Source organism: Vitis riparia, chromosome 10 (assembly GCF_004353265.1).
Source record: "Vitis riparia cultivar Riparia Gloire de Montpellier isolate 1030 chromosome 10, EGFV_Vit.rip_1.0, whole genome shotgun sequence".
NCBI lineage: Eukaryota > Viridiplantae > Streptophyta > Magnoliopsida > Vitales > Vitaceae > Vitis > Vitis riparia.
In genome coordinates this window covers 5,896,584-5,924,450 of record NC_048440.1, presented here as the reverse complement: position 1 = coordinate 5,924,450, position 27,867 = coordinate 5,896,584, and the positions used below count along the sequence as shown (strand labels likewise).

The 27,867-nt window shown below is 37.6% G+C and overlaps 3 protein-coding genes across 6 annotated transcripts; 2 read left to right on the top strand and 1 right to left on the bottom strand.

Annotated features, from left to right (window-relative positions):
- The first annotated feature begins 327 nt into the window (after nucleotides 1–327).
- On the top strand, nucleotides 328–21,456 carry LOC117924023 (cyclin-T1-3-like). 4 transcript variants are annotated; one of them, XM_034842568.1, is made up of 7 exons: nucleotides 328–425; nucleotides 5,509–5,842; nucleotides 6,961–7,042; nucleotides 8,130–8,264; nucleotides 19,280–19,482; nucleotides 19,592–19,743; nucleotides 20,153–21,456. In XM_034842568.1, the coding sequence occupies exons 2-7, from the start codon at nucleotides 5,616–5,618 to the stop codon at nucleotides 21,112–21,114; spliced, it is 1,761 nt and encodes a 586-aa protein (XP_034698459.1). In that variant the 5' UTR covers nucleotides 328–425; nucleotides 5,509–5,615; the 3' UTR covers nucleotides 21,115–21,456. The 4 variants fall into 4 exon arrangements, with proteins under 4 accessions (XP_034698459.1, XP_034698460.1, XP_034698461.1 ...); XM_034842569.1 differs by having other exon boundaries at nucleotides 353–425; nucleotides 5,506–5,842; XM_034842570.1 differs by lacking the exon at nucleotides 328–425 and adding an exon at nucleotides 503–647.
- Nucleotides 21,457–22,111: 655 nt separating this feature from the next.
- LOC117924024 (photosystem I reaction center subunit III, chloroplastic) lies at nucleotides 22,112–23,445 on the top strand. The gene is made up of 2 exons (XM_034842572.1): nucleotides 22,112–22,906; nucleotides 23,247–23,445. Exon 1 carries the CDS (start codon nucleotides 22,204–22,206, stop codon nucleotides 22,867–22,869), a length of 666 nt encoding a protein of 221 aa, XP_034698463.1. The 5' UTR covers nucleotides 22,112–22,203; the 3' UTR covers nucleotides 22,870–22,906; nucleotides 23,247–23,445.
- Nucleotides 23,446–24,387: 942 nt separating this feature from the next.
- On the bottom strand, nucleotides 24,388–26,451 carry LOC117924025 (LOB domain-containing protein 4). The gene is made up of 2 exons (XM_034842574.1): nucleotides 26,061–26,451; nucleotides 24,388–25,128 (listed from the first exon to the last, which is right to left on the bottom strand). The coding sequence occupies exons 1-2, from the start codon at nucleotides 26,235–26,237 to the stop codon at nucleotides 24,778–24,780; spliced, it is 528 nt and encodes a 175-aa protein (XP_034698465.1). The 5' UTR covers nucleotides 26,238–26,451; the 3' UTR covers nucleotides 24,388–24,777.
- Nucleotides 26,452–27,867: the final 1,416 nt, after the last annotated feature.

Here is a 27,867-nt window from a genome sequence, read left to right as displayed (position 1 = left end):
GTTGATGGACGCGGTCAACCCTCCGATCTGTCAACACTACGGATTTTTCGCACCTATAAAAGAACTTTTACATTTTATTCGAGAGTTATTGTCAATTTTTTTTTGTTTTTAAAATTTAAAAATAATTGAATTTAAAAAAAATCTCATATTGAATTGATTTTATTTAGCCATACATTTGTGAAAATATAATTCCATTTCAAAAATTAATTCAACAATTGAATCAAGTCAAAATCATTTCTCTTCCTTTAACTTCATGGTTAAGGAATCAATGTTCTCAATGGAAGGCCCATCATAACAGTATGGCCCTGACTGTACAGAATCACAACCTCCTAAAGGGCGAAAGACCTTGCCTTAGAAAACCGAGTAAAAAAGGAAAGTCCCATTCTCTGTTGCCGAAGAAGAAGAAGAAAGGAAGCTGAGTTGAGGTGAGATTTGTATGGTTTTTTCTATTTTCTTGGCAACCAACCAGATTAGTTTTTTCTTTTCATTGCTTCCATTCTTGGATGGGATCTGAAGTTTGTGTGGGAGCAGTCTGATTCTTTCGTTCGAAACGGTGTCGTTTCTGTTGCTGCGAAGCCGAAGTCGAAGCGACTTCGTTCTTCGCTTTGATCGGAACCGTGGATTTTCGCCTTGGTGATTGGATATAGGTTGTAGTATTTTTATGATGTTTTCGTGTTTGGGCTTTGCTGTATGTGATGTGCATTAGGGTTTCTATCACATGGCGCCCTCTTCGGAGCCATTAAGGTGATATTGGTTGATGGAGCCCTGCTTTAGATATTGATCCATTTGCTAGGCTGAATAATATCATACAGTCACCGTTCCCGATTGTTTTTTACAATCTATATATATATATATATATATATATATATATAGTTTTTTTCTGTTAAAGAATTTTTCCTTGATTGAAAGTCGGTCGGGGTAGTAGCATGCTGTCAAAACTGCTGCTATTCGAATAATTTTTTTGGATTCCTTTATTTTTTGTTATGTGTTTGTGTGTATGTTTTGCCCTAACAATGCGTAGAATTAATATGTGGTTAGCGACGGATCTTAGTAGGATTATAGTGATATTTTATGGTTCTGGAGTAACCATGTTAATGGGGTCAACAGCTCCTTCAGAACATGTGTGATGTATGGAGGGGTTGTTTAGGGTGAGAGACTCTACCATTATGGGAGTTGTTTTCCATGGTATATAGTCATACCAACCTGAGTCATGGAATGCCTGTTTGTTGGATTGTCCTCACTTAAAGATTAGGTTATAAGTGAACTTGTGTTTTTGATGGTAAGATTAATTATCCTTTGGTGTCTTGACTGAGATGAAAACAAAAAACCATATCAGTCCTAAGTGTTCCGATTCAATACTGCTGTCTCTCAAGCTTTGCTGATTTCCAGACTTAATGGAAAATTTATGTCCCAGAGCCGCATTTCAGATGAAAAGATATCACCTTAAACTCTACTAATGTAGCATGTTTGGGGTTTAGCTTCCTAAAAAAGTTACCTATGAGCAGCTGGATTAGAAGCAGATAGATGAGAAAGGATAGCATGTGATTGTGTGGACTATGATCATGTCAAAATTGTGTTTTTGGTGTTTTGGAAGTATCTTAGTTGTACTCCCTTTATTCTCAAAATACGAAAAAGATGAAAGTATTTTACTTTTGAGGGACCTTGATACCTGTAGAAAGTATCTTAGTTGCAAAAGGATTATGTTGTTAACCATTGGAGAAATGTGGGAATGGCTCTGGGAAGGTACTTTGGTTAGCACTATAGAGAAAGTTTATGGAGAAAGAGGTTAATATCAGAATTAGGCATGATGCTAATGATATTAGGATACAAATGGTTCAACCTCTTTTAGAATGGGAAGCTTGGAGACTTGTGACCCACATATTGAATCTTGATTGATGCACTGGAATGCCACTTGAAGAGGAACTGCAGGATCCCAAGTCCATTTTTTGGGAAAAGCCACTTCCTATCTTGCCTCTTCTTACAGAAGAATTTAATCAAGAAATTCTTACATGAAATCAACATCTACCATCCACCCCCCACCGTTATTGTTTCACCAATTCATCAACTAAGGTTTTCTCTCTTCCTTTTTGCTTGCTTGTTCAATGCTGTGTGTATATATTGTGTGTACTTTGCCTGTGCTCTTTTCTGGCACTTTTAATATATTTTCTCATTTGCCTATAAAAAAAAGAGGGAAAAAGAATCTTCACTGAACCTTTAAAACTCTAATAATCAGTCACCTGGTCATCCTTATTACCTGGAATCTTGAACAAGTTGAGGTAACCTTTTATTTTTTATTTTTTATGAGAAACAACAATGTAATATATTGAATTAGGAATTAAGAAGTATAACAGATGAATGAGGAATCCTTACACAAACAAAAGCTAAACAAAAGGAATACCATAAACTCAAGTTGAGGTATCCTGACACTCTAATAATCAGTCACCTTGTCATCCTTTTTACCCGCAATCTCGAACCAGTTTAGATATCTTGAAACTCAAATAATCAGGCACTGTTCCATGCCAACCTGTTGCCATTTCTCACCTTGAACCTGCAATGTCAAAGAACCTCTCCCATCCAATGCCGATTTTTCATAACCCTACCACGAAGGAACCTTTCAACACCTTGGAACACTACCCTCTCACTTCTTCCCCATACTTATTATGCACTGCTCTTTTCTAGCTATTGCATTGCCACAATAAAATCTCCAAATCCAGTTACCCAACATATCCTTATTCATCACCTCCAAACAACCCAACTTCCTTTGACCAGAAAATCACCTTCCTGTTTGTTGGATGAGTCTTCAACTCCTTTGTCCTTCCTTGAGGCCCTTCTCAATCATTTTGCCTTTTCCTAACTCACTTTGGAATGAATAATGTTGACATAAAATAAGTTGGCATATCTGTTAATTTTCTTATATTAAAGTAACTCTTACCGCTTGTTGGCAAGTATTGTCTCGTCCTGCTAGCTGGACACCTTCAACTCTCAGAATAATTGGACCCCTCACTAGGTGTATTGGAGGACACATGAAGGGAGGCCAGGTTAGGTAAAGTGCAAGAACACATCCTACAATTAAGAAAATGAGTCAAACCTCCAACATTCTCCTCCATCCTGATGGGGGGATGATCTTGCTTTTCTCCAAGTCAATCCTTGACCTTGAAACTGCCTTGAAACAAAGATCCACACATTGAAGATATCTTAACTAGTTCCCCTTGCCTTATGAAGGCAATTTTTTCATTAGCATGTATAAGATGAGGAATGAGCTCTCCATGATTCTCCCTCCACCATGTTGAAAGCCTTCAATGAAAACTTATTCCTTTGCTTTGCACATCATCCCCCTACCCTGAAACTCAAGCAAGAATGGTGATAAAGGGTCTCCTTTTGAGTCCCTCCAGAGTTCTTAAAGAATGCAATTGGCATAATGCTATTGATTGCTGAATATCTAATTGACTTGTTGCATGTTTCATTCTATTCCATGAACTTTTCCTTGAATCCCATATGCTCACAAACATAAAGGGTTTCTATTTCACATGATCATATGTTTTCTTTATATTCAACTGGCATCTCACATTAGCATTTTCTTTTCTTGGCATCAATGCACTAGTTTATCAAAAATTTTCTTATCCTCTTCAAGAATCGTGTGAGCCCAAATACCAACTTATCTAAAACCTTTCTCAAACTTCAAGCTAAAAGGCATGAGTAAGCTTGGAAATGTCCTCTTATAGGCCTAAAATTTTCTGGATCATTTTCTCCCCTTTTCTTGAAACAAATACAATGAAACTTAATTTAAACTTTTCTCAAATTCACACATAACATGAAATCAGCTTACCAGTTCCATTGCCTTTGTCCAGTCCCTAATTTTGATATTAGTAAAAATACCGTAATAGCACCCCGATTTAGAATTGTCACCCACTAAATCTTTAATAGCCTTGGCAACCTCTTCCTCCTCAAAATCCCTTTTAAGTAACCCTTATTTATTTGCAATGTCCTTGTGGAATGTGATTTGACTATAGTTATTTCTTGGGTCTAAGAGAAAAAGTGAAATCCATGGAAATGACATGTATAAAATCAGTGATTTATCTGTAGAGTTGGGTTTTTCCTATACTTGGCATCCTCTTCTAACTGACCAATCAGTACATAGGTTGGTAACGTGAGGTGCCTTATTTCTAAATCCTAAGTAGTGGAGAATATGCTCCCTTGATATCTGTATTTTCCATTTGTATTTTGATGGTTTGCTTGTTTTGGCTTTGCTTGCTTTTGTTGTTGTTCTCTTTAAGGGCTTTCGTTCCTAATATACATTGAATTTGTGAATTGGCGAAGTATTTATTGTTTCAAATGCAAAAAGGAAGGGGAAACAAGAGCTAATCTTCAAATCATCTGCCCTAGGCCTTCAAGGCACTAAGTTTGAATATAAACCTTGGAAGTAATGGATAACCCTGAGGCTAGTTTCATTACTCTTGTATTTCCAGCCTATGTTGGTAATCAACATGCTCGTATGGTTATAGGGCTTGTGCATATGGTGAGTAAAAGCAGCCTGTAAAAGAATGTATTCTTGTCTCTTTTTTTCAATCACAGTGCCTTCTAACTTTGGCGGCAAGTAATCCTCTCTATTTGGCCAATTTATGACATGGTCCTTCCTCCTGTATTTTTCTTTTGTTTTCTTAGGTTGCTGTACAATTTATGTTTTGAAATTAGTATTTAGTTCCATAAGGCCCATTTATGTTACATGATTTGTTTGAGAGATTGTTATTATTATTATTATTATTATTATTATTATTATTTTCTTTTTCTTCTGGTTCTCTCTGGAACTTAAACCTGAAACCTCCCATAACCCTGGCCTCTTGCCACTTGAGCTAGGCCTTAAGGGCAGATTTTCAGTATTTGATTTGGAAATTGTATTTTATGTTTGAGGATGGTTTTTTCTTTGCTCGGTTACTATTCTGTGTAGGTTCATGCGGTTAGCATTTGCTAGCTTCAGCTTGTTTGTGTCATTCTCTTGTTGAGTGTTTTGACTTGATATGTGAAATGACTGTGATACCTTGGTCTCTGGGTTCAAGGTGTCAGCCTTACTCTTCTTTATTTTTTATTTTTAAAAATCTTATATCTTCAAATAAATAATAATAATTTTTTCCCCAGGGCTGAAAGTTCTTTTTCTGCTTCTGATTTTAAATTACACTTGGAAGAGGTTATGGGAAGTTATTGTTATTATGGTCTTATGTTCGAACATAAATTGGTGTATATAGTTGAGCAATTCATAAATTCCAGTCATTTTTTTTTCAGGCCATGATTTTAAGATTTAATTAATTCCAAGAATTTGCATTTTGATTTGATGGGTCATGCAATTTAGAATGATTTTATATATTATTGAACTGAATTCAAGTCTATTTGTTCTAAAAATTTGTGAAGGCATTATTGAGTTTTTCTTGGGGCAATTTTGATTTAAGAATATTTCTCATACATGACATCTGTGCTGTACTTTTTACTGATTTATCTTGCTGGCCCTTAAAGCAGGGAATTTCTACATGATGGCGGAGTGATGCATTTTTCAATGACAAAGATCTGTTCCTGCTATAGCAGTCATCTATTTTTTATAGTATCATAGTCTTAGACTGATACATATGGCTGGGATTTTAACTGGGGATCCCTCGAATAGTGGAATTTTTGAGGATGGATCTTGCTGCAATTCAAAGGATGGGCTAGAGGAAGGTGGTCATTGGTATATGTCTAGGAAGGAAATAGAAGAAAATTCCCCATCAAGAAGAGATGGCATTGACTTGAGGAAAGAGACATATTTCCGAAAATCATACTGCACTTTCTTGCAGGATTTAGGCATGAGGCTTAAAGTGTAAGTCTGCACCCTATACAAAATGTTGTTCTGGATTATGTCTCCTTTTTGAACTGGTTGTAGGAAATACTTTAAGGTAATTGGTTGCATCATTTCAGGTTTGCATTGATATTTTAGTTTACATCTTTGTTGCGTTTTTATTACACTTTTTTAAGTAGGATTATTAAATTGAGTTGCTGAAAATGGTTCTTAACCAAATTCTTTTGCTTGATGTGAGGTATACAAAGTGTAGATGAATGAAATTGCTGTTTGATTAAATGGAACTTCTTTAGTAGATAATGTGGGAATAATTATTTCTGATGGTAGATGTTATATGGTGGGCCAATACTGGTCCTCTGTGCATGTAGTAGAATTAAAGATGTATTGTACTCATGTAGATTGTTTCCTTGATAGTCAAAGAGTTTTTATTTGCTTCTGGAGACAACATTAATTTTCAGCTTACTTGATGTGTAGCATGAATGCTTCTAAATTAGTGACATAGGTGGGCCTCTGCACTCTCTAAGCTTCTTTGTTTAGATTTCATTAATTCTAATCTACTGAAGAGCTCAAACTTTGTCTCTAGGAGAATAGTATAATTTTATTAGGAGCTTAAGCTAACTGAAGCTTTGCATTCTTTCATGCTCACATACTGTAGTTTAAATATGTGTTCATGTTTTTTGAAGCTATTTTTTTAATAAAGGATAAGAGGATGATGGGGATATGCCCCTAAGGTTTTTTCAAAAGGAAAAAAAAAAAAAAGGAAGAAAAGGGTGTTTTGGCATTTTTTGCAGATTTGGGATATTTGGAGTTAACATGATTGGTACCTTAATGAAGTCAAGCTTGATTAGTATGTTTTTGCATCTCATCCCTTTACCCCAAAATGCATTACTTCCTATGTGATTGCCAATAAATGTTAGTGGAGACCTTGCAACGTGCAAGCACAAGCACAACATGTGTTCCAAGGGTACATGTTTTCATAAATTTATTGACATATTGCTGCATAAAACCTGGCCAAATTGTTGATATAATTATATACCATAACATTTTTTTTTATCAGAATAATTATATAACATAACATTTTTTTTATCAGAATAATTATATACCATGACATGAATATTAGAAATCTGGTTTCATTGCAGACCCCAGGTAACTATAGCCACAGCAATAATATTTTGTCATCGGTTCTTTCTTTGCCAATCTCACGCAAAGAATGACAGAAGGGTGAGTGACCACTCTCTTTCCAAACTGATTATCTTTAACCATCTTGAATCTTGTTCATAAGTGTTGATTTAGTTTTATCATTTTGGTTCAAGGACGAGTTGTAGTGACATATGGAGTTCTAGTGACACATTTCAAAACATGAGCAGTGATTTGGTCTGATGTTTTAGAAGTTTTTGATTTGAATTAATAAACTTTAAGTTGTAGTCAACATGTGACATTAGCAAGAATGAGGGCACTTACTAAAAGCATGTTCATATGATTTTTTCCCCCTTAGAGTTAAGCTATTTTATCTACCATAGGAGCCAACAAGAAGGATGTACAAGAATGCCCAGAAGTAAATACAGAGGAATACCATTGAAGAAATTATCATTGATTCTTGATGTGTCTAAATTTGTGTCATGTTGACAGTGATTCGGCTCACTATTCATAAGTAGGATCATAACACTTGGATACAGAATCCCTGTGTACTTTGGTGTGCTTTTTGATAAGCTCTGTACATATATTTTTTTGCTTGCTTATCAGGGAAAAAAAAAAAAAAAAAAAGAGCACTTGGGTGCAGAATCCTTCCATATGGGCACAACTCCTATGGTGTTGTGGTACTCTGGCAGCTGTTCTTTTTCAGAATTTTAGGGATAAAAAAATTAATTGGTAGCTAAGCATGCTTACTTAATAAAACATATAAAATGGTTATCTTGATTAGATCATTACCTTTCTGGTTTAATTGCCTGTTTCTTTGAACTACAAGAAACCAGGGTTGGATTAATTTTTTTTATAATTCATAAGACTGCCAACCTTTCTGAGGGTGCCAAATACTCTATGTCATTAACAGGCTATTCTTAGGCTCTGGTCACCTTGTGCTATTTTTTATTTTGCCTTTATTTAATCATATAAATTTTTGATGTTTGCTGCAGACTTCCTTTTTTTTTTGGGCAAATGAGCTAAGTGTGATTTGAGGGTATGCAGAAACTATGATAAGAGAACTTGTTGTGCATGAGAAGAAAAGTAGATAAAAATGAAATACGCAAGAGATTTGTTGGTTTTGCATTTGATCCATTCTTATGGCTACCTTCTTTCATATGCTTTACAGACCATCGCCACAGTATGCATGTTCCTCGCAGGGAAGGTTGAAGAGACTCCACGCCCACTGAAGGATGTTATCCTTGTTTCCTATGAAATAATTCATAAAAAGGATCCTGCTGCTGTCCAGAAGATCAAACAGAAGGTGCCTTTTCTATTGTTCAATGCTTTTGCCAGTATATTTGTATACTTTCTTTCTCATTCTGATGCTTGCCTATTCTCCTCCATGCCAAAGAAAAGGTTGTGGTTGGGGGCACAAATGCAAGAAGCTACATAATTAGGGGTTTGGGTATGAGGAAGTATATGAACAGGAGTGATGGGAAAACTCAAGAAACAAGGTTTTACAGAAATAATCCAATACTATCTTTATTAATTTGTAAGAACTAAAGAAAATAAACTTGTAATCATATGAGAGATGTACTGAAATTTTTTGTTGGGAGGTTAAAGGATTTAATATCATGTGTTTTCCCTCGCAGCAAACTTAGTTTGGAAAAAATTAGAAGGATGAGATTAAGCAAATAAGAAGAACATGACTGAAGTTGTTTCCTTCTAGTCTAATTATAGTTTCAAGGATGAGATTTTGGTGTTCTTTGAGGGCTGCCATTGTGTTGCAGCTTTTAGTTTGGATAAAATTATTGTTTCCTATACTGATTATTAGGGAAAAAAATATAACATTTTGAAAAGATAAATATAACATTTCAAATGCTTTCTTGGAATGTAAGAGGGGTTAATGACAGAGACAAAAAGAAGGTGATCAAGGCTTTGATAAAAAAGAATAGGGTGGATTTGGTTTGCTCGCAGGAAACTAAGATCCAGGAAATGTCAAGGGGTCTTGTTCATAGTTTAGGAGTGGGGGATTCTTAGAATGGGGAGCTGTGGACTCAAGGGGAGTTGCTGGAGGTATAGTGGTTTTTTGGGATAACAGTGTGTTGGAATTGATCGAATTGGAAGCGGGCATGTTCTCAATCTCTTGCCATTTTAAGAATTGTGAGGATGGTTTCAAGTGGACCCTAAGGAGGGATAGGGAGTGTTTCTAGGGTGGGTTGGGGGGGCCATAAAGGGACTTTGGAGTGATCCTTGGGTGTGTTGCTGGGGTTTTTAACTCAATTAGATGTCTTGAAGAGCGTAGCATGCGAGGGAGTTTGAACTTAGACATGAGAAGGTTCTTTGAGGTAATAGAAGACTTAGAGTTAAAAGACCTGCCGTTGTTAGGGGGGCCCTTTACTTGGAGTGGAGGGGTGAACAATCAATCAATGTCAAGGCTGGGTCGGTTCTTAGTGAATGAGGGGTGGGACTATCTTTTTGAGACCTGTGTTTGACATTTCCTAGTTCTTTTAGAGAACGGAGGTTTGAAGAGAGGCCCCTCCCTTTTAGATTTGAGAATATGTGGTTGAAGGTGGAGGACTTTAAGGATCTCCTGAAGTTGTGGTGGGAGGGGGATAACTTTAATGGCTCTTCAAGTTTTATTTTGGTGTCAAAATTAAATGCTGTGAAGTTTAAACTGAAGGAGTGGAATAGAGATGTTTTTGGCAGAGTTGGAGTTAGGGAGGATTTGGCCCTGAATCAAGTGGACTATTGGGATGCTTAGGAAAAAACTAGCACCTTGTCTTTGGAGGAGTTGGAAGCAAGAAAAGAAGTGAGGAAAGATTATAAAAAATGGGTTCTGTTAGAAGAGATTTCTTGGGGGCAAAAATTTAGGGAAGTGTGGTTGAAAGAGGGTGACAAAAATACTGGTTTTTCCACAAGATGGCTAATGCACACAAAAGGAGGAATTATGTGGACATAATTAATATTAATGGTGTTTGGCTTTTGGAGGAGAATGAAATCAAGGAAGGGGTGATCAGAGCCTTTTTGTCTCTACTGTCCGATTCGGGGAACTGACGTCCTTCTTTATTTGGGTTACAGTTTGAAACGCTAAAGACTGTGGACACTTTAGGCTTAGAGAAGCCTTGGAAGAGGAGGTTTTTGGTGCTCTGTTGGGGTGCAGTGGGGACAAAGCACTAGGGCCTGACAGTTTTTCTATGGCATTTTGGCAGTTCTTTTGGGACTTTGTGAAGGATGATGTGATGAGATTCATCAGGGAATTTTATGAACATAGTAACTTTGTTAAAAACTTGAATGCAACCTTTTTGGTTTTAATCCTAAAAAAAGCGGGTGCTGAAAATCTAAGGGATTTTAGCCTTATAAGTTTGGTGGGGGGGCTGTATAAATGGCTGATCAAGGTTTTAGCCAAAAGGCTAACAAAGGTGGTTTCTAAGGCCTAAGGGGCGTTTGTGGAGGGTAGGCAAATCCTAGATGCAATGCCGATTGCTAATGAAGCCATTGATTCGATCTTGAAGAATAACGAATATGGTATCTTGTGTAAACTTGACATAGAGAAGACATATGACCATGTGGACTGGTCTTTTCTTTTCACAGTTATGCAGAAAATGGGTTTTAGGGAGAAATGGGTTGGGCGAATCATGTGGTGCATTTACACTGCAAGTTTCTCTGTGTTGGTTAATGACACCTTTACTAGTTTCTTTCAAAGCTCAAGGGGTTTGAGGTAGGGGGATCCGCTTTCGCCTTATTTATTTGTGATTGCAATGGAGGTGTTTAGTTGTCTTCTAAAGAGGGCAATGGATGGAGGTTTTTTGTTGGGTTACGAGGTGAAGGGTAAGAGTGGAGAAGGGGTTTAGATATCCCATTTGTTGTTTGCTGATGATACCTTGGTGTTTTGCCAAGCTTCCTAAGATCAGATGACCTATCTTAGCTAGTTGCTTATGTGGCTTGAGGCCGTATCGGGGTTGAGAATAAATTTGGAAAAGAGCGAATTAATTCCTGTGGGTAGGGTGGAGAATATTGATGACCTTGCTATGGAATTTGGATGTAGAGTGGGTTGTCGAATTTACCCATCTATTTTATGTCTTTGTTGTGCATGCCGAGCTCTGTTAGATAGAGACTAGAGCAAATCCATAGGGATTTCCCTTGGGGAGGTGGAAATTTGGAGCGAAAACCTCATTTAGTAAGATGAGAGTTGGTGTGCTTAAGTAAGAAGAAAGGGGGTTTAGGTGTCAAGTGTCTTTCAACACTAAATAAGGCTCTTCTTTGTAAATGGAATTGGTGGTTCACAAATGAGAGAGAGGCTTTGTGGAATCAAGTGAGTAGAGGGAAGTACGGGGAGGAAAGAGGGGAATGGTGTTCTCGGGAAGTGAGAGGCATATGGTGTTGGGTTATGGAAAGGGATAAGGATAAACTGGGACATTGTGGGTACTAGGATTTCTTTCCAGGAGGCGGAAAGCTTCTTGAGGCATCTACATGGGAAGAGTGTGCGGTGATGTGGAAGACATGGTGCTTTGGACCAAAACAAAGAGTGGGAAGTTCTCGGTCAAATTCCTCTACTATGCTATAGAGCTGGGCAGATCTTCTTTGTTTCCCTCAAGTTGCATTTGGAATGTGTGGGTGCAACCCAAAATTAGCTTCTTTGCTTGGGAAGCTACATGGGGCAAAGCTTTAGCTTTGGATTGTATTCAAAAAAGAGGGTGGGCCCTGACAAATAGATGCTTTTTGTGCCATGAGAAGGAAGAGACTATAAACCACCTTTTTCTTCATTATACTAAAATAAGGGTCTTGTGGGAATTGTATTTAACCTTGGTTGGGGTGTCATGGGTGTTGCCTTCTTTAGTTAGAGAGACTCTTCTTAGTTGACATAGTTCTTTTGTGGGCAAAAAGTGTGAAAAGGTGTGGAGAGCACCTCCTCTATGCATCTTTTGGACGGTTTGGAAGGCAAGAAATAGATTAGCCTTAAATGATGATGTGCTTTCGATCTAAAGACTCAAATACCTTTTTGTTTTTTCTCTTTGGTCAGAGGCAAAATTGTTTATAACTAATCGACCTTTAACTTTAGTTAGTTTTATTGATTGGTTGAACTCTAGTTAAGGTTGTTTTTTTACCCAACTAGGTGCTTGTTTACTTGTACTTATTGGCCGGTTTGGCGGTGGGTGTATAGGTATTGTATATCTTGAGTTGCTCTTTTGGCGTGTCTTTTCAATAGATCTTTTCTTTATCTCTCAAAAAATAAAAAATAAAAAAAATAAAACCACTTTTATTAAAAAATTAAAAGTGCCACTAGGACACACCAAAGTACACAGGACGTATGCAAATAGCGCCTAATAGTATAAAAAAGTGAGAAAGAGCCCCAACAACACCACCCTTGCTTAATAAGAACCTGACCACTAAACAAAATCAAGTAAAGACAGAGAATTTGCCTTTATGTACTTCTTTACTGAAGTAAACAAATTTCTAAGAAAGAACATCTTCAAAAAATGAGTTGAATGCTCCTCGTTATCAAATGATTGAAGATTCCTTTCTGTCCAAACCATCCAAAAGATACATAAGGAAGCTGCTCTCCAAACCTTGTTACATTTTTTTCCCACAAACAAACTATGCCACCTTAAAAGAGCCTCTTTAATAGTAGCAGCTTGCACCCAATGAATACCAAAAAGATCAAACAACAACCGCCAAAGAATCCTAACTTGCTCCACTAAAGGTGGGAATTCCCACCATAATTGAATAACAAAGCATGATGAGCCCACCACCACATTAAACAATATCAACAAATTTCTACCATCAACTTTTACGAGAACTTTGGCACACTGCAAAATTGGTAGAATGTGGTGTCTTTGTCGATTGCCACAAAACCACCACAAGCGTTCCCTAGTTTTAAAGAAGGTTACTTCATCCCATAAATGCACAAGCAGGTCCACTACTCTCATCCATGCCTCTTTGACATGAACACCTTTCCTAGAACAACCCATAATTGGAGACCATCTACTTAGAATACCTAGGAAAAGCAATTTGTCCATGAACATCCTTCATCCGCTTTGGAGAGCCTTTTTTGCATTAGATATTAACTCAAATTCAAACAAAATGAGTGCACCTTCTAACTAGACCAAGTTGACTTTCCCCTTTAGACTCCAATTGTGCATTCCCTCCTCTTTAAAGGAGGTAAATTTGGGATGTAATATGACGATTTTCTTCATCGTCCCACAATACAACCCCGAAGGACCTCCATTTTTCTTCATGCTTCTTCCCCTACTTGATCTACATTGCATTGCCAATCTCTGTCTAAGAACCATGTACAATATTAAAAAAAAAAAAGACTTGTCTTTCTTAGAAGCCATCGAAACACCCACTGCTATTGAAGATGTTTTTGCTAGGGTTACTCTTTGGTCTTGTATCTAGAAGAAATCCCAAGGCTTCTTAACTCCCTAGCAAGAGTACTCCATCCCCTAGGGTATTCCCTACCTTCTAGGAACACCAAAACAAACCTCCTCGCCTCCATAGAGCATAAGAAAAATCATTCGGCCGCATTTCTTTGGAGCTCCAATGAATACTTTCTTCCTCCTTTACTATAAGCCTCTTGGAAATGCTTTCTTGGAACCTTGAGACAACATTCTTCCACCCCGGTTAGGAGTTGTTGGGAGAGTGATTTCAAACTCCTAACTTGCTTTTGTGGAGGGAAGACAAATCTTGGATGCTGTCTTTATAGCAAATGAGGTGCTAGACTCAGGGTTGAAAAGCTCAAAAAGGGCAGTCATTTGCAAAATGGATATCAAAAAGGCCTATGACCATGTGAATTGAGGATTCTTATTAGCAATCTTGGAACAATGGGCTTGGGGGCAAAATATGTAAGGTGGATGAAGTGGTGCATGTCCTTGGTTTTTGGTTCTGATTAATGAGACCCCTACAAGTTTCTTTCAAAGTTCTAGAGGCCTAAAACGGGAAGATCCTCTTTCCCCTTTTCTCTTTATTTTGGTAATGGAAGTGCTTTCTAGTATTTTGAAGACGGCTATGGAGGGATTCATTGAGGGTTTCTTAGCCAGTGGGAGAGGAGGAGAGGGTATGGTAGCGTCCCATCTTCTTTTTGTTGATGATATAGTGATTTTTTGTGACTTAAATAAGGAGCATTTGGAGGCTTTGAGTCGGGCTTTCATGTGGTTTGAAGTGATTTCTAGTCTTAAAATTAATTTGGATAAGAGTGAGTTAATCCTAGTGGGAGAGGTTTCTGATGTAGAAGAGTTGGTTAGGGTGGTGGGGTGTAAAGAGGGCGCTCTCTCTTCTACTTTTCTGGGTCTACCTTTGGGCACTTCCTTCAAGTCTTTACTTGTCTGGGATGTAGTGGAGGAAAGATTTTAGAAAAGACTCGCTATGTGGAAAAGACAATACTTATTGAAAGGAGGGAGATTGACTTTAGTTAAGAGACTTTATCTAGTCTACCAATCTACTATATGTCTTTATTTGTAATCCCATGTAACGTGAGCCTTAGATTGGAGAAGCTTCAAAGAGATTTCCTTTGGGGGGGGGGGGGAAGAAAGCCTCATTTAGTGAATTGGTCATTAGTTAGCTTGGATAAAAAGGATGGAGGTTTGGGGATTAGAAAGTTGTCCACTTTTAACAAAGCCCTCATTGGAAAATGGAGTTGGAGATTTGCTTATGAGAATGAGGTTCTGAGGAAGTTGGTGATTGTAGGGAAGTATGGAGAGGAAGAAGGGGCGTGGTGTTCCAAAGTTTCGAGGGAAGGTTATGGGATGGGTCTTTGGAAGGCAATCGACAATGGGTGGAAGGAATTCAACAACATGGTTGTTTTTAGGGTAGGAAATGGTAGGAGGGTGAGGTTTTGGAAGGGTAGGTGGTGTGGGGAGGATCCTTTGGTAGAGGCTTTTCCAAAGTTGTTTTCAATTGTCATTGATAAAGAAGCTTGGGTAAACCAGATGTGGGAGCAAGTTGGGAAAGGGGGTTATTGGAACCCGGTGTTCATAAGACAGATAAATGATTGGGAATTGGGAGAGGTGGAAGAGTTGCTTAATAGGTTGCAAGGGCAAGTGATTAGAAGTGGTGTTGAGGATGTTATGGCTTAGCAGGTAACAAAGGGAGGCACCTTTACAATGAAGTCCTTTTACTACTCCCTAATAGGACGTTCTCCAAAAGGCTTCCTATTAGGTATTGTGTGGAACCCTTTTGTCTCGATGAGAGTCAGTTTTTTTTGCTTGGGAAGCAGTTTGGGAAATTTTTTTAAATCTATATCAACTAAAAAGGAGGGGTTGGTGTCTTCCAAGCAGATGTTGTTTGTGTAAAGATGAAGAGGATTCAGCAAACCATATCCTTCTCCATTGTCCAAAGGTGACCTTGTTGTGGCACCTCATCCTTGCTCTTTTTAATCTTTTTAATGTCCAATGGGTAATGCCTTTCTCAATCAATGATATCTTTCTTAGCTGGCGGGGATCCTTTGTTGGGAAGAAAAGAAAGAAGGCGTGGAGAGCATCTCCTTTATACTTATTTTGGACCCTTTGGAAAGAGAGAAATCAAAGAACCTTTGAAGATTTAGACTTGACAGACCATGCTATTTTACGCTCCTTCATGTACATGTTTTTGGAGTAGGTTAGGGTACATTTAGGGTCTAACACTTTGTCTTTATTCGACTTTATTGATAGGTTGGGTTGTAAGTGAAGCGAGGGGGTGTTTTTTTTGTGAATCACTCTCTTTTTTGGCCGTGTATACATCGTGTATACTTTAGGCGCTTTTAATACAATTGCTTTTACCTATCAAAAAAAAAAAAAAAAGGAATCTTTCACCCCTTTTAGTAAAATAACCAAACACTTTTCTCCAAGTCTAATCCAACTTGAAAATCCCTGACCCCTCTCCAATATCTTGCCTACAACCTGTCCTTTCGCCACCTTGACTGTGATCTCAAAGGATTTAGACTCTACTCTAAACCAGCCTTTACCTATTGATGTAGTTTGTTTCCTTTGTGCCATACACACCATAACAAGCAAGGAGGAGCCATGCTCTCAACCCTCCTTGTCTTTTGTCTATACCCCCTTCACTTTCCAACCAAAAATTAGCTCTTTCACAAAATCTGGAAGCACCCACAGCAACCTTAAAATTGCTAACATGTTCCACAACTTTGTGATTTTGGCACAATAGACTAGGATGTGGTTTGTTGATTCCTTACTGATGCATCTGTTGGCATCGGCCATCCTCTCCTTATAAGGACATCAATGGGTATGATTTTTCTCCTTGTAGCCTCCCAAGCAACCCAAAAAAAAAAAAAAAAAAAAAGAAATGTTCTCAAAGGGGCGTAAATGCCCCAAATTTCTTTGGTGGGGATCAACACTTGAATCTCATCATGTAAGAAGTTGTAGAAAGATTTTACTTGGAAAATCCTATTTTTCTCCTCCCTTTAAAGAAAACTATCCTCCCATTCTTTTTGTACTCTAACCTTGTGGAAATGCTTCATAAATTGCATTACAACCCCCAACTTCCAATCTTGAAAATGTCTTCTTAGAAGAAGGGACTGGGAGCCTTCTTTCTCCGTTACTACCTACAAGTCAGACACCGTTGCATTTCTATTAGAGGCAATCTCAAATAGTTGAAGAAGCAAATCTTTCATGGCACACTCACCCATCATTAGACCATAATTTGGTTTTGAGGTTGTTCCTAACCAGAATAGAGGTTCTAAGGCTAAATTCTTCCCATCCTCTTATTGCTTTCCATAAACCCATAGTAGAAGCTTCTCTCACCTCTACAGTGTACCACCCTCTGTCATCTCTTCATATTTGTCTTCGATAATCCTCCTGCTTAGGCTATTGTGCTCAAGGTCATGTCTGCACAACCATTTGCCTACCAAGGCTTTATTAAGAACATTCAACTTTCTAATATTGAATCCTCCATTCCTCTTATCTTTACACACTGTTCTCCAATTCACAATGTGCAATTGTCTCTCCTTAAAATGACTCCCTCACAAGAAATCTCTCTGATATGTTTCTAACCTACTCACTTCCTTAAGTATCATAAAAAGGGACATGAAATATATGGGAAAGCTTGTGAAAGTACACTTTATGAGGGTCAATCTTCCTTCCTTTTTTCAAGTATCCTTTCTTTTAAGGGGGCCAATTTCCTTTTGAACCTCTCCTCAATTGAATCCCATACCATAAAAGACATTATGATATGCTCCCAAAGGCAGCCTAAGATAGATGGAAGGGAGACTTCCAACCTTACACCTAAACAATATGGCCAAATATCTAAATCTTCCAGTTAACTAATCAAAATTATCTCTCTCTTTTTCAATTTAACTTTCAAACCTGGCACAAGCTCAAGCCCATTTCCAATACTTCTATTGCTTAACATTAGCCTTGGGAAAAAAAAACAAAAAAAAGAAACTGTAGTGTCATATGCAAACAATACATTTTGATGCTCCAACTCACCTTGGTAATCACCTTTTTTTTAGCCTATTTGTCAAGACCTCAACTAGGAGTTTATAGATGCTCCCAAATCAGCCTAGAGTCCTTGATATCTTCCGCACCTTCCTTTTTAGGAATATGAACAAAAAATGTAGCCAAAGATATTCCAATCTTGTGGTGGATTGCATTAGTCAACCTTTTTTTTTCTTGTTGATTTGGAAAGAAGAAAAAAGGTATTCCTCAAGATGTCCATGCTCTCATTTCTTGACAAATTAGTAATATAATCACCCTTAGAAAGAGAGCTAGAGCACATATATCTTGAATTATAGCTCTCGTGTTCTAGTTGGAAGAAGATAATTAAGGCAACTAGAATCTAATTTTGAGAATAATCTTGTGCAAAATGGCACAAGTTCTAGCATGAAGCTGATTTTCCAGAACATTTAGAATAAATGGAATTTACAAAAGAAGATAAACTTAGATGCTTTTCACGCCTTATAACTTTTTATTTATTTTCTTACTTAGCTTATAGTAAGCTTATTTTTTGGATCTCTTTCACCAAAGGAATTTTTTGTCATCTTCCAACCTTTGTTTTTTTTTACTCGCATGCAAGGTTTGATGTATCGGCCGATCTAGGTACACAACTTGACCAAGTTGTATCCACCCCAGCCAAGCCTGTTCCGATTCCAATATCCAAGTTTTTTTAACTCGGAGATGATATGGTGGTCTGAGGGAAAAATCGAAGATGACTCATTCTTTGATGCTATTTTTTATTTTTTATTTTTTATTTTTTATTTTTTTGTGGAAAAATGGTTTGGGGCTAGATTTCATCCATGTTTTCCAATAAAATGAGTAGAGATGATTGAGGTGCCGATGTGGTGTGGATTGATTCAAAAGTGAGGAACAGCCCGAAACTTGTGGAGAGGGAATATGTTTGATTTAGAAATGGAATCTGGATTTTTTGGAGCTAGAAAGATGGTTTTATTCTACTCAGTTGTAGTGAAAGAAAAAATGGGTTTGAAAGAGAAGAAGAGGTTTTATTCCACTCAGTTGTAGAGAGAGAAAAAATGGGTTTGAAAGAGGAGAAGAGAGCAGGTGATGAAGAAGAAATGGGGATTGGGGTAAATGGGGTAATGGGTTTTTATGGTTTACCCAATGGGTATTTGGGTATTTATATAATGAATAATGAATATAATGAGAGAAATAGAAATATGGGAATGTAGATATAATTTGTAAGAATTTAATTTAATTATATTTTAGATAAATTACTCACAATTTTTTAATACAATTACATAAGGTGTATAAATTAAATTTTGTTAGATAATATATAACTAAAAAAATTTAACAATTACTTGATCAACATTAAATCAAATGGCGATAAATCATTTTAAAATTTTTATAATTAATTAAATTTAACATGAAGTTATTGAATAAAAGGACTTTTAGTATTAAAAACTAATCAAACACACTTTTATAATTATTTAAATAATATGAAATATAATTAAACCTAAAATTTTATTATATATATATATATTTAATATATTTAATTGTATATATATTGCATATCATCCGATATCGACCCAAGATACTGAGACTAATGTGCCTCAGGACCTCTCGAGTTAATGATCAAGACTATGACTTTGAACCATGCTCGCATGATTGCCTGCTTTGTTTGTATTAGTGCTCTGAGTTGGTTTTATATTTTATTCTTATCCGCACTCCTACATTATATGTATTATATTTATGTCCTTTATAACTTCTTATTTCTAAATATCCCTTATAACTTCTTCTTTCATTTTCATTTTTTATTTATTTCCATGTGTTTCTTTTTTCTTTTTTTCGTTTTTTTCCCAGTGTGGTTTGATGTTTGATGCGATTGAAGTTATATGAATTTTATGTAATTATCATTTGTTTTGGTCTTTGATCGGTGTCCACAATGCAGGAAGTATATGAGCAACAAAAAGAGCTAATTTTAATTGGAGAGAGGGTTGTACTTGCAACTCTAGGTTTTGACCTCAATGTTCACCACCCATATAAACCCCTTGTTGAGGCAATGAAAAAATTCAAAGCCGCACAGGATGCTCTTGCTCAAGTTGCATGGAATTTTGCTCTTGCTCAAGTTGCATGGAATTTTGTCAATGATGGGTATGATTAAGATGCTGTTTCATGTCTCTCTTTTTTGATAGTTCCATTTCAAATGGTCTCTCTTCCTCTCTTTCTCTTCTTCACTCACACACTGGAAAGCGGCTTGCAGGCTGAGGACATCACTCTGCCTGCAATTTAAGCCCGACCACATTGCAGCAGGTGCCATTTTCCTTGCTGCCAAGTTTCTCAAAGTGAAGCTTCCATCGGATGGTGAGGTGGTCTGGTGGCAAGAATTTGATGTCACCCCACGCCAGTTGGAGGGTTGGTTTCCTCCCCTTTTTTGGTGTAAAATTGGTATGGACTCAATGGGACAGTCTTCAAACAGCTCTGTGGCACTGTTGCTGCATATGGATGGACTGACTGTAGTGTTATATAACCTATTGAGATCTTGTTTCTGAGAATTGACAAAATCAGATGATTGTAGCTGTCCTTTCTATTATGTTTACAATGAATTGCACCAGGTAAGAAATGGTGAGCATTCTGTTATAAACAATAAAAAATGGTTGGTTACAGTCATCTGATCAAGTCTAGCATTTTCCAGAATGACTAGTAGAATAAACCAAATTTTGTGCCATGGGCATTGCTGTTTCATTCATGGGGCTGTCCTTTTGCGTCTTATTCGGGTGAACTTTTTTGGATTTCCCTAACATTATGGTTTTTTGTCTTGCAGAGATTAGCAATCAAATGTTGGAACTGTATGAGCAAAACAGAGTGCTTCCACCTCAAGGGAGTGAAATGGAAGTTAATGCCAGTGGTGGACTAAACCATAGGGGCACAACAAAAGCTCCAGTTGCCAATGAGGAATCCTTACCGGCTAATAGTCATGCTCAAGCAGGGGTTGGAGTGGTGTCTACTTTGAAGCCTGTAACTGCAAAGCAGTCATGGCATCGGCCAGCATCTGACAATTCAACTGCTGGTAATCATGGAGCACTCGTGAAAGGCACCCAAAATCTAAGTAATGATAGTGGGAGCTCTGAGATGGGTAGTGTTATAACTGATCAGATGGCAGATGGAGAGGCTCCGGGTGGATTTAAATCTGTGCCAGACCAAATTGAGGGGGATAATGAAGAAGGGAATGGTGGGAGAGATGATACCACGTCAACAAGAGAATGGAAGAATAATGGTGCGTTACACAAGTCAGAGAGGGTGGTGGGTGGTCAAAATATGGAGACTCAAGAAGGATCATCCCCCAAATCACCTCAAGATGGAATGATTAAAATGATTGACAAAGATAAGGTGAAAGCAGCACTTGAGAAAAGGAGAAAGTCCCGTGGAGAGGTGATCAGGAAAAAGGAGTTGGTGGATGAGGATGATCTCATTGAGAGGGAGCTGGAAGATGGTGTTGAATTGGATGCCAAGGATGAGAAGATCAAGCGAGAGAGAAGGCAGAGCTGGTCTAAAACTGAGAGTCCATGTTATACCAAGGACCAAGAGCATACAGGAGATGGAAACCCTCTTGGAACGGAGGTGGAGAATATCGAAGAAGGGGAGATGTTGGATGACGCATCGCCCAAGTTCAACAATCGGAAGAGAAAGGAAAGGAGCCCACCTGATATACAGTCGGAGGCCAAAAAGTGGACTGATTCTGCTCCTGGGTGCCACCACCGTAGTAATCACCAAGGGCATCCTTAAAAGTAGAATTATGTGAGGCCATTTACTTACAGTATTAGTATATGATTTATATCTGGGATGCCAAAGACTTTTTCCAAGTAGTAGTATTACACTATTATATGAATTGGAATTGGAGGGTAGCTGGTTATGGCATGGTATTTTTGGGTGTTTCAGTGGGATGGGAGGGCATTTATTTATTTATTCATTTATTGCCACGTTCATGTTTGCTGCACTTGGTGATTTATTATTATGTTGTATTACCCCTGCCCCTCTAACAATCACAACTCCATAGCTAATTCTTTTTGTTAGTGATTATTATATCGATAAAGCCATGGAATGCATCAGTACATACAATTTCCTCTAGACGATTGTTTTGTTTCTGTAGAAATGGAATTTGAGGCACCCGAATGTTATATGAAATAGGGTGGCGTTTGGTTCATGAGTTATGGGTCTCTTAATGGTACTTTCTTAGCGAGAATTGCAGCCACCCACCACCCTTGATTAGAAAAGCATCACAACCTCCACCACAGGGCTAGGTCATGGGGAACACACGAAACGAGACCCATGGGCCAAGCCCATGGTGCCCCTTCTCTTATCCTCTCTCTCAACGTTAATCACAGTCACTTCATTTATTCACTTACCATCCAGTTTAAGATTCTCAAACTATCAAAATTTAATTTCACTGCATGTATACCATCTAAATTCAGTTCAAGTGACAATACTAAATTTTATAAAATTAATATCTTACCTTGAGAAAAATTAGAAATTAAAAAGTTGTGCTATGGTCTATATGAGGCTATGAGAGTGGTGATGGATGGGCGGTTCATAATTCCCCATATAAATTATAATGTTCGAGTGACTATGCCACCCACACGCCTGTACCTGTCTCTTATCCACTCTAGATTTTAGGATAGAAAAAGAGAGAGATTCTATCGCATTAACCCACAAACCAAAATCTCGCACCCAATCACACCCACCCACCTCACCCTCCACCTTATCCTCCTCTCCACCAATCCCACCTCCCTTAGAATCTAAAAACCATTCCTCAGTCCTCCATCCTCAACTCTTCCATCTCCATTTCTATCCAACTCCCCTGCCAACTCGCCAACAATGTCTCTAACCATCCCCACAAACCTCTCCAAGCCCCTCAAGCCAAGGCTCAGCTCTCCCTCCTTCCAAAAGGCAAGGCCTATGATAGTGTGCTCAGCCTCAACTGAGCCACAGCCCACCAACAAATCTCCACTCCAAGCATTCTCTGCTGCGCTTGCACTCTCCTCCATCATTCTAGCTGCTCCAGTCCCTGCCTATGCTGACATCGCCGGGCTCACACCCTGCAAGGAGTCCAAACAGTTCGCCAAGCGGGAGAAGCAGTCACTGAAGAAGCTGGAGTCATCACTGAAACTGTACGCGCCGGACTCAGCCCCAGCGCTGGCCTTAAACGCGACGATCGAGAAGACAAAGAGGAGGTTCACAAACTATGCGAACCAAGGGTTGTTGTGTGGGTCGGATGGGCTGCCACACTTGATAGTGAGCGGGGACCAGAGGCACTGGGGAGAGTTCATTACACCAGGGATATTGTTTTTGTACATTGCTGGATGGATAGGGTGGGTTGGAAGGAGCTATCTGATAGCCATCAGGGATGAAAAGAAGCCAACACAGAAGGAGATCATCATTGATGTGCCTTTGGCTTCTAGGTTGGTCTTCAGAGGCTTTATTTGGCCTGTTGCTGCCTACAGAGAGTTCGTCAATGGTGATCTCATTGCCAAGGATGTCTAATTATTTCTCTTCTAAGTTCTACCATCACCACCACCAGGTTTATATTATTATTTGCCTTTTCTTTTCCCTATGTTTTAATATGCTTTGATCTATCCATGTTATACATTGAAAGACTTGACCACTTGAGATTTGATTTGGGATCCATGGGGTATCCATTCCCTCTAATCCCTGTTTAAGCTGGGTGGAGGCCCTCACAATGTTTAATTTGATTCTCAAGCATTTCACATAGCCTTGACAACTACATCACATGGGCCAAGGAGTCCCCAAGAGTTCTATGATTGATCTCTTGATAGTGATTAATGTAATGTGATAGAAAATTAATCTATAGTATAGTCTTTAATGATTATTGATTTAGTTTTTCATCATGTTTGGATCAGTGGGAAAGACTTTGGCTGACAGGAAGACAAGGCCTGAGATTTGGGAGTTACATGTGAGAGAGAGGAGTGGAGGCCAGTGGGTCAGAGGTGAAAAATTTCTTGTGTTTATTTTGTAAACTTAATTGTATCTAATGCTTTGTGTTGAACACTAAGTCTGCCTTGTCTTTCCATCTATGATTATTTACACCCCTCTTCCTCATTTTTCTTTCCCATTTAGAATGATCGACTAACAAAAGAATTTATTGTTTTTATAGAACAAAAGAGACATTACCATTGAAGGAAAAATTCATAGAACCATCTCAAATTTAAACATGGAGTTTGTCTAAACTGGTGGAAGCATTTCCTTCCACTGGTAGTATCCATTTCATTTTTCTCATCTTTAAACTTTTCACTTCAAAATTTACTTCCCTTTTTTCAGTTTAATCTTCAATTCTTTGAAATGAGACTTTATGTTAGAGAACTTGGAAGCTAGAAATTCATATGGGCCTCAATGGGACATATATTATTGCCCAAAGCTTTTGGGCCAGGAATGGGCTTCATGAATTATTAAATGGGCCTCCTCTCTAACAGCTATTTGTTCACTATTTTTAGTTGATTTATCATAATAAAAAATTATTTATTATGAAAAAACAAAATCCCTTTTGCCTATATTTTAATTCACATTCATTCTTATTCTTATCTTCATCCATCTACTGAAAAACCAAACTCACCTTTAATATTTTCTTGAGCCTTCCCTTGGATGTTAGGAAAATTGGGCAAGAAGGATAATTGCAAAACCATTCAAGAGTGAATATTTTCTCCATCTTTCCAAACTTTCCAGTCTTTTTAATATGGGTCTGGATCTGGATCTGTTCAGAAGTAGGTGGTGACTTCTTCCAGCACCTACCTATTGAAATTAAAAAGAGGATGGTGTAGCTTATTTCATCATGGAAAGATGTTTGTCAAAGAAGGCATGCATGTCAAGACTTTAATTCCCTACGACTAGTTTCACACTATAAAAACCTTTCATGTCTAAGGGTTTTAATTTTTAAGTTTTTTAAAATCTCCTTGAAAAGAAGAACCAGAATTTTGAATAGTAAGGCATTGGGGCATGATCCTCTACAGTCAAATATAATAATCCCCTCAACTACTGCACCATCTATTCAATGGGAAGTCAAATGTTCACAATCCACTATTTAATTACCCATCATATAAAGTTATAACCTATTTACAATATTGTTAATGACAAAGACCACCCTTTTCAAACCTAAATAAATGCCTCCTAATACTACCATCATCAATCATCAATCATCAATCATCGCGGCTGCCCGTTGCCGCCACCGCCACCACCACCGCAGCCACCACCACCAATGTGGATGTATAGTAAGGATCTTGAAATGGAGACATACAGATATAAAGAGACAAAAAAAAAAAGGAAGAAAGATGGGGTACAAAATCTAAGAGTAACGATATATATATTATATATATATGTAAAAAAAAAAAAAAAAAAGCATAGTGAGAGATTGGGAAAGGTAGGTAGGTAGGTAGGTTGCTAGCTAGGGTACCACACAGACTCTCCCAAGCTATCATGGTCAACAACCATGTCCATTTCAAAAAATGGTTTAGTATGTGAAGGGGGCATGAAGTTGGACGAGGGGGAGGGGGAAGCAGCACTGTTGGAAGGGCTAATGGGATGACGAGTAGTGGATAAAGAGGCAGCCTGCCGCACCCTCAAGTGCACCACCTCAGCTTGAGCCAAGGCCAGTTGAGTTTGGAGCAAGTCAATTTGTTGTTGCAGTGATGAAATGGCCCCAACGCATCCATAAACCGGATCCCGAACCCTTGCATTTGCTTCATACACCATGCTACTCACTGCATCTCCTCTCTGCTCAACCGGCAGCTCCTGCATCCATTTGAATCTAACTCTTGTAAGTTCAAAAATATTTATTTATTTATTTTTTCCAAGGGGGTGCAGGTGCAGGTGCAGGGTCAGTTACATGACACCTACCAACCCTTCTTTTGGACTTTAATCGGTAGCAGATTCTATAAATGTGCATAGTGGGGCCTCCCTCTTGTGAGAAATAAGATCTCTTTTGGTGGCCCTAATATTTGATGATAAGGACACCATCCTTCTATGAAAAAGGACTCTGCCCCTCCCTCCCTACCCTACCTATAAACCACTATACCACCCTCACTCCCAACTCTCTCCACTATCCCAATACGAAACATAATCAGAGATTCAGATGACAACCAACTTCACGTGCTTCCATCTTTTACTAGAAATTTTGACAAAATTAAATACAAAAACTTCACGTGACGTGATATACCCGTTACGAAAATTAACTCCACAACCTCCAAACCTAAAAATATCATTTATTTATTGTGGTAGAATGCAACGAAGAGATGGGATGAATGGGACACCGGTCACTGAGATTTGTTTACCTTGATCTTCTTCTTTTCATTGGTTGCATTCTATCTCTTGTGGACGATGAAGGTCAATTGTTAGATATTTACAATACTGACTAGTAAATTAGATTAAGACTGTTTCTCTCCTACTCTGTGTAAAAGTAGGGTCTAAATTAAGAGCCACTTCCAAGCACTTGCTCCATGTGGGTTTTTTAGACAGATTGCCAGAATGGAAGATGTCCCTTAAATGAAAGAGAATCAAGTGTTTTACTGAATTTAGATGACAATTCTCTTCAAAACTTGGGATATGAAAATGTGAGTAGGGAAATGGAAAGGTAGTGGCCAAAGAAACCCTAATTAAGTTATTTTAGTGTTCATGTTGAGAGGGAAAGAGACAAAAGAGAAGGGAAAAATTAAGGAACAACCAACCTGTAACATCTTGTTGACATTGCTAGCACCAAAAACCTTGTGGACATTAGCAAACTTTTGGGGCTCATCTGCAGGAAAATAAGGAGCAAAAACACAGTCCTGAGCACATCTTCTCCTAAGAAGCTTGCAAGCTGCACATGGAGAGGCTGCACCTTGCTTCCTACCACTCTCCTTCATCTTCAAACCCTACCCCTCCACCCTCCACCCTCCACCTTCCACCCTACTCTCTCTTTTTAGGGTAAGCAGCCAAGGACAACTTACCCTTATTTTGTAGGTCACTTTGGCTCTGGAAAGGGACAAAACTAGGACCTGGCTTATGAGTAGAAGCTGCAAGAAAGAAAGAGAGAAAGAAACAAGGGCAAAAAGAAAGGAACAAAGAGATCAGAAGAAAAGTCTAAAGGAGAGAGGAAAGGAGTGGAGGGCATGAGGGTGAGGGTGAGGGGGGTGTTGCACATTATATATACATAAACCAATGGAAAGATGCACCTCCCAAGGGTCCCACAAAACAACCCTTTAGATTTTGCCACCTTTCATGTCTTTTTTATTTATTTTTTCTTTTTTTAATCTTAAAATTTGCTCTAAGATAATATTGTTATGCTTAATTATGCAATATTCATACTATTCATGTAATGTAAATAATGATAAAAAGTATAAGGCATTACCTTAATTAAAGTGGATTGTTAAAAGAAGGATTATATATCATATGAATGAGCATGCATCACAATTATGCTAACCCCATCAAACCTTAATTTTAAATTCATGTTTATAATATAAAGTATATAATGGTGTTGGGGTTGGATATGGCAACCAAGGGCTCCCCATGTAACCTCAATTAATTGAAGGTTTGGCATTAGTGAGTATAAATTCTATTTTCATAAAGTTAATAATTTTTTTTTATATAAAACCCTTTTTTTAATAAAAAGATATTGAGAAGTAGGATATATATATAAATTCGATTAATAGATGAGTCAATAATTTTCGAAAGAAATTTTGTAATATTTTTAGGCAAAATTGAACGTATTTGCTTTCCTGTAAAAACTTTAATTTTAAATAAATTATAATCATGTTATTTTCATTTTCATTTAAATCTCATGGATAGAATATTTGAAGCCCTTTATTTCATGTCCTAAATAGTTTTTAAAATACAAGACAATTTTTACCCATTATATCACTTATACTCTATTGGGATGTTGGATGTTGAAAATTATGATATGTGAAAAAAAAAAAGAGAAAAAAAGAAAAGAAATTAAGAAATTAAGAAATTAAGAAATAGATTTAAACTCAATAGATTATTTATTTTATCTTTTATAGAAAAATGAAAATTTAGAAAATATATAAAGTACCAAATTAATTTTATTGCAAATGGTTTTTAATTATATTTTTTTATGGTATACCAAATAAAAGAATTTAAATTTTCTTGTACTTTTTTTTTTATCCATTCTGCAGTGAATACTTCCCATATTTCAAATGGAATTTAACTCTTCTAATAAATATTTAATATTTTTTCATGCAGGTAAAGAATATACTACAAGACGCCCTACACAGCTAGTCTGCTCCATTTTTTCCTCTACAAAAATCAAAAGCCATGCAAGGTGAAGAGAACATTCACACTATTAATTGAAGTATCAGACACACAACCAAAGAATCCACTTGCTAGATTTTTTTATTATTCTTTTCTTTTCAAGATGCATATAATATTCCATTTAAAAAAAAAAGAATTGTACGAATTTCTCATCATTTTTAAAAAAATAATTGCTCCAAAATCGTTTGGTGCGGGCACTTTGGTAGTTATAATTTTTATATTTAT

Coding starts and splice junctions, on each gene's coding strand:
- LOC117924023 (XM_034842568.1), top strand. CDS start 5,616: ATGGCTGGGATTTTAACTGGGGATCCCTCGAATAGTGGAATTTTTGAG. Junction 5,843..6,960: donor TTAGGCATGAGGCTTAAAGT/GTAAGTCTGCAC, acceptor GTTTCATTGCAG/ACCCCAGGTAACTATAGCCA. Junction 7,043..8,129: donor ACGCAAAGAATGACAGAAGG/GTGAGTGACCAC, acceptor TATGCTTTACAG/ACCATCGCCACAGTATGCAT.
- LOC117924024 (XM_034842572.1), top strand. CDS start 22,204: ATGTCTCTAACCATCCCCACAAACCTCTCCAAGCCCCTCAAGCCAAGG.
- LOC117924025 (XM_034842574.1), bottom strand. CDS start 26,237: ATGAAGGAGAGTGGTAGGAAGCAAGGTGCAGCCTCTCCATGTGCAGCT. Junction 25,129..26,060: donor ATGTCAACAAGATGTTACAG/GTTGGTTGTTCC, acceptor AAATGGATGCAG/GAGCTGCCGGTTGAGCAGAG.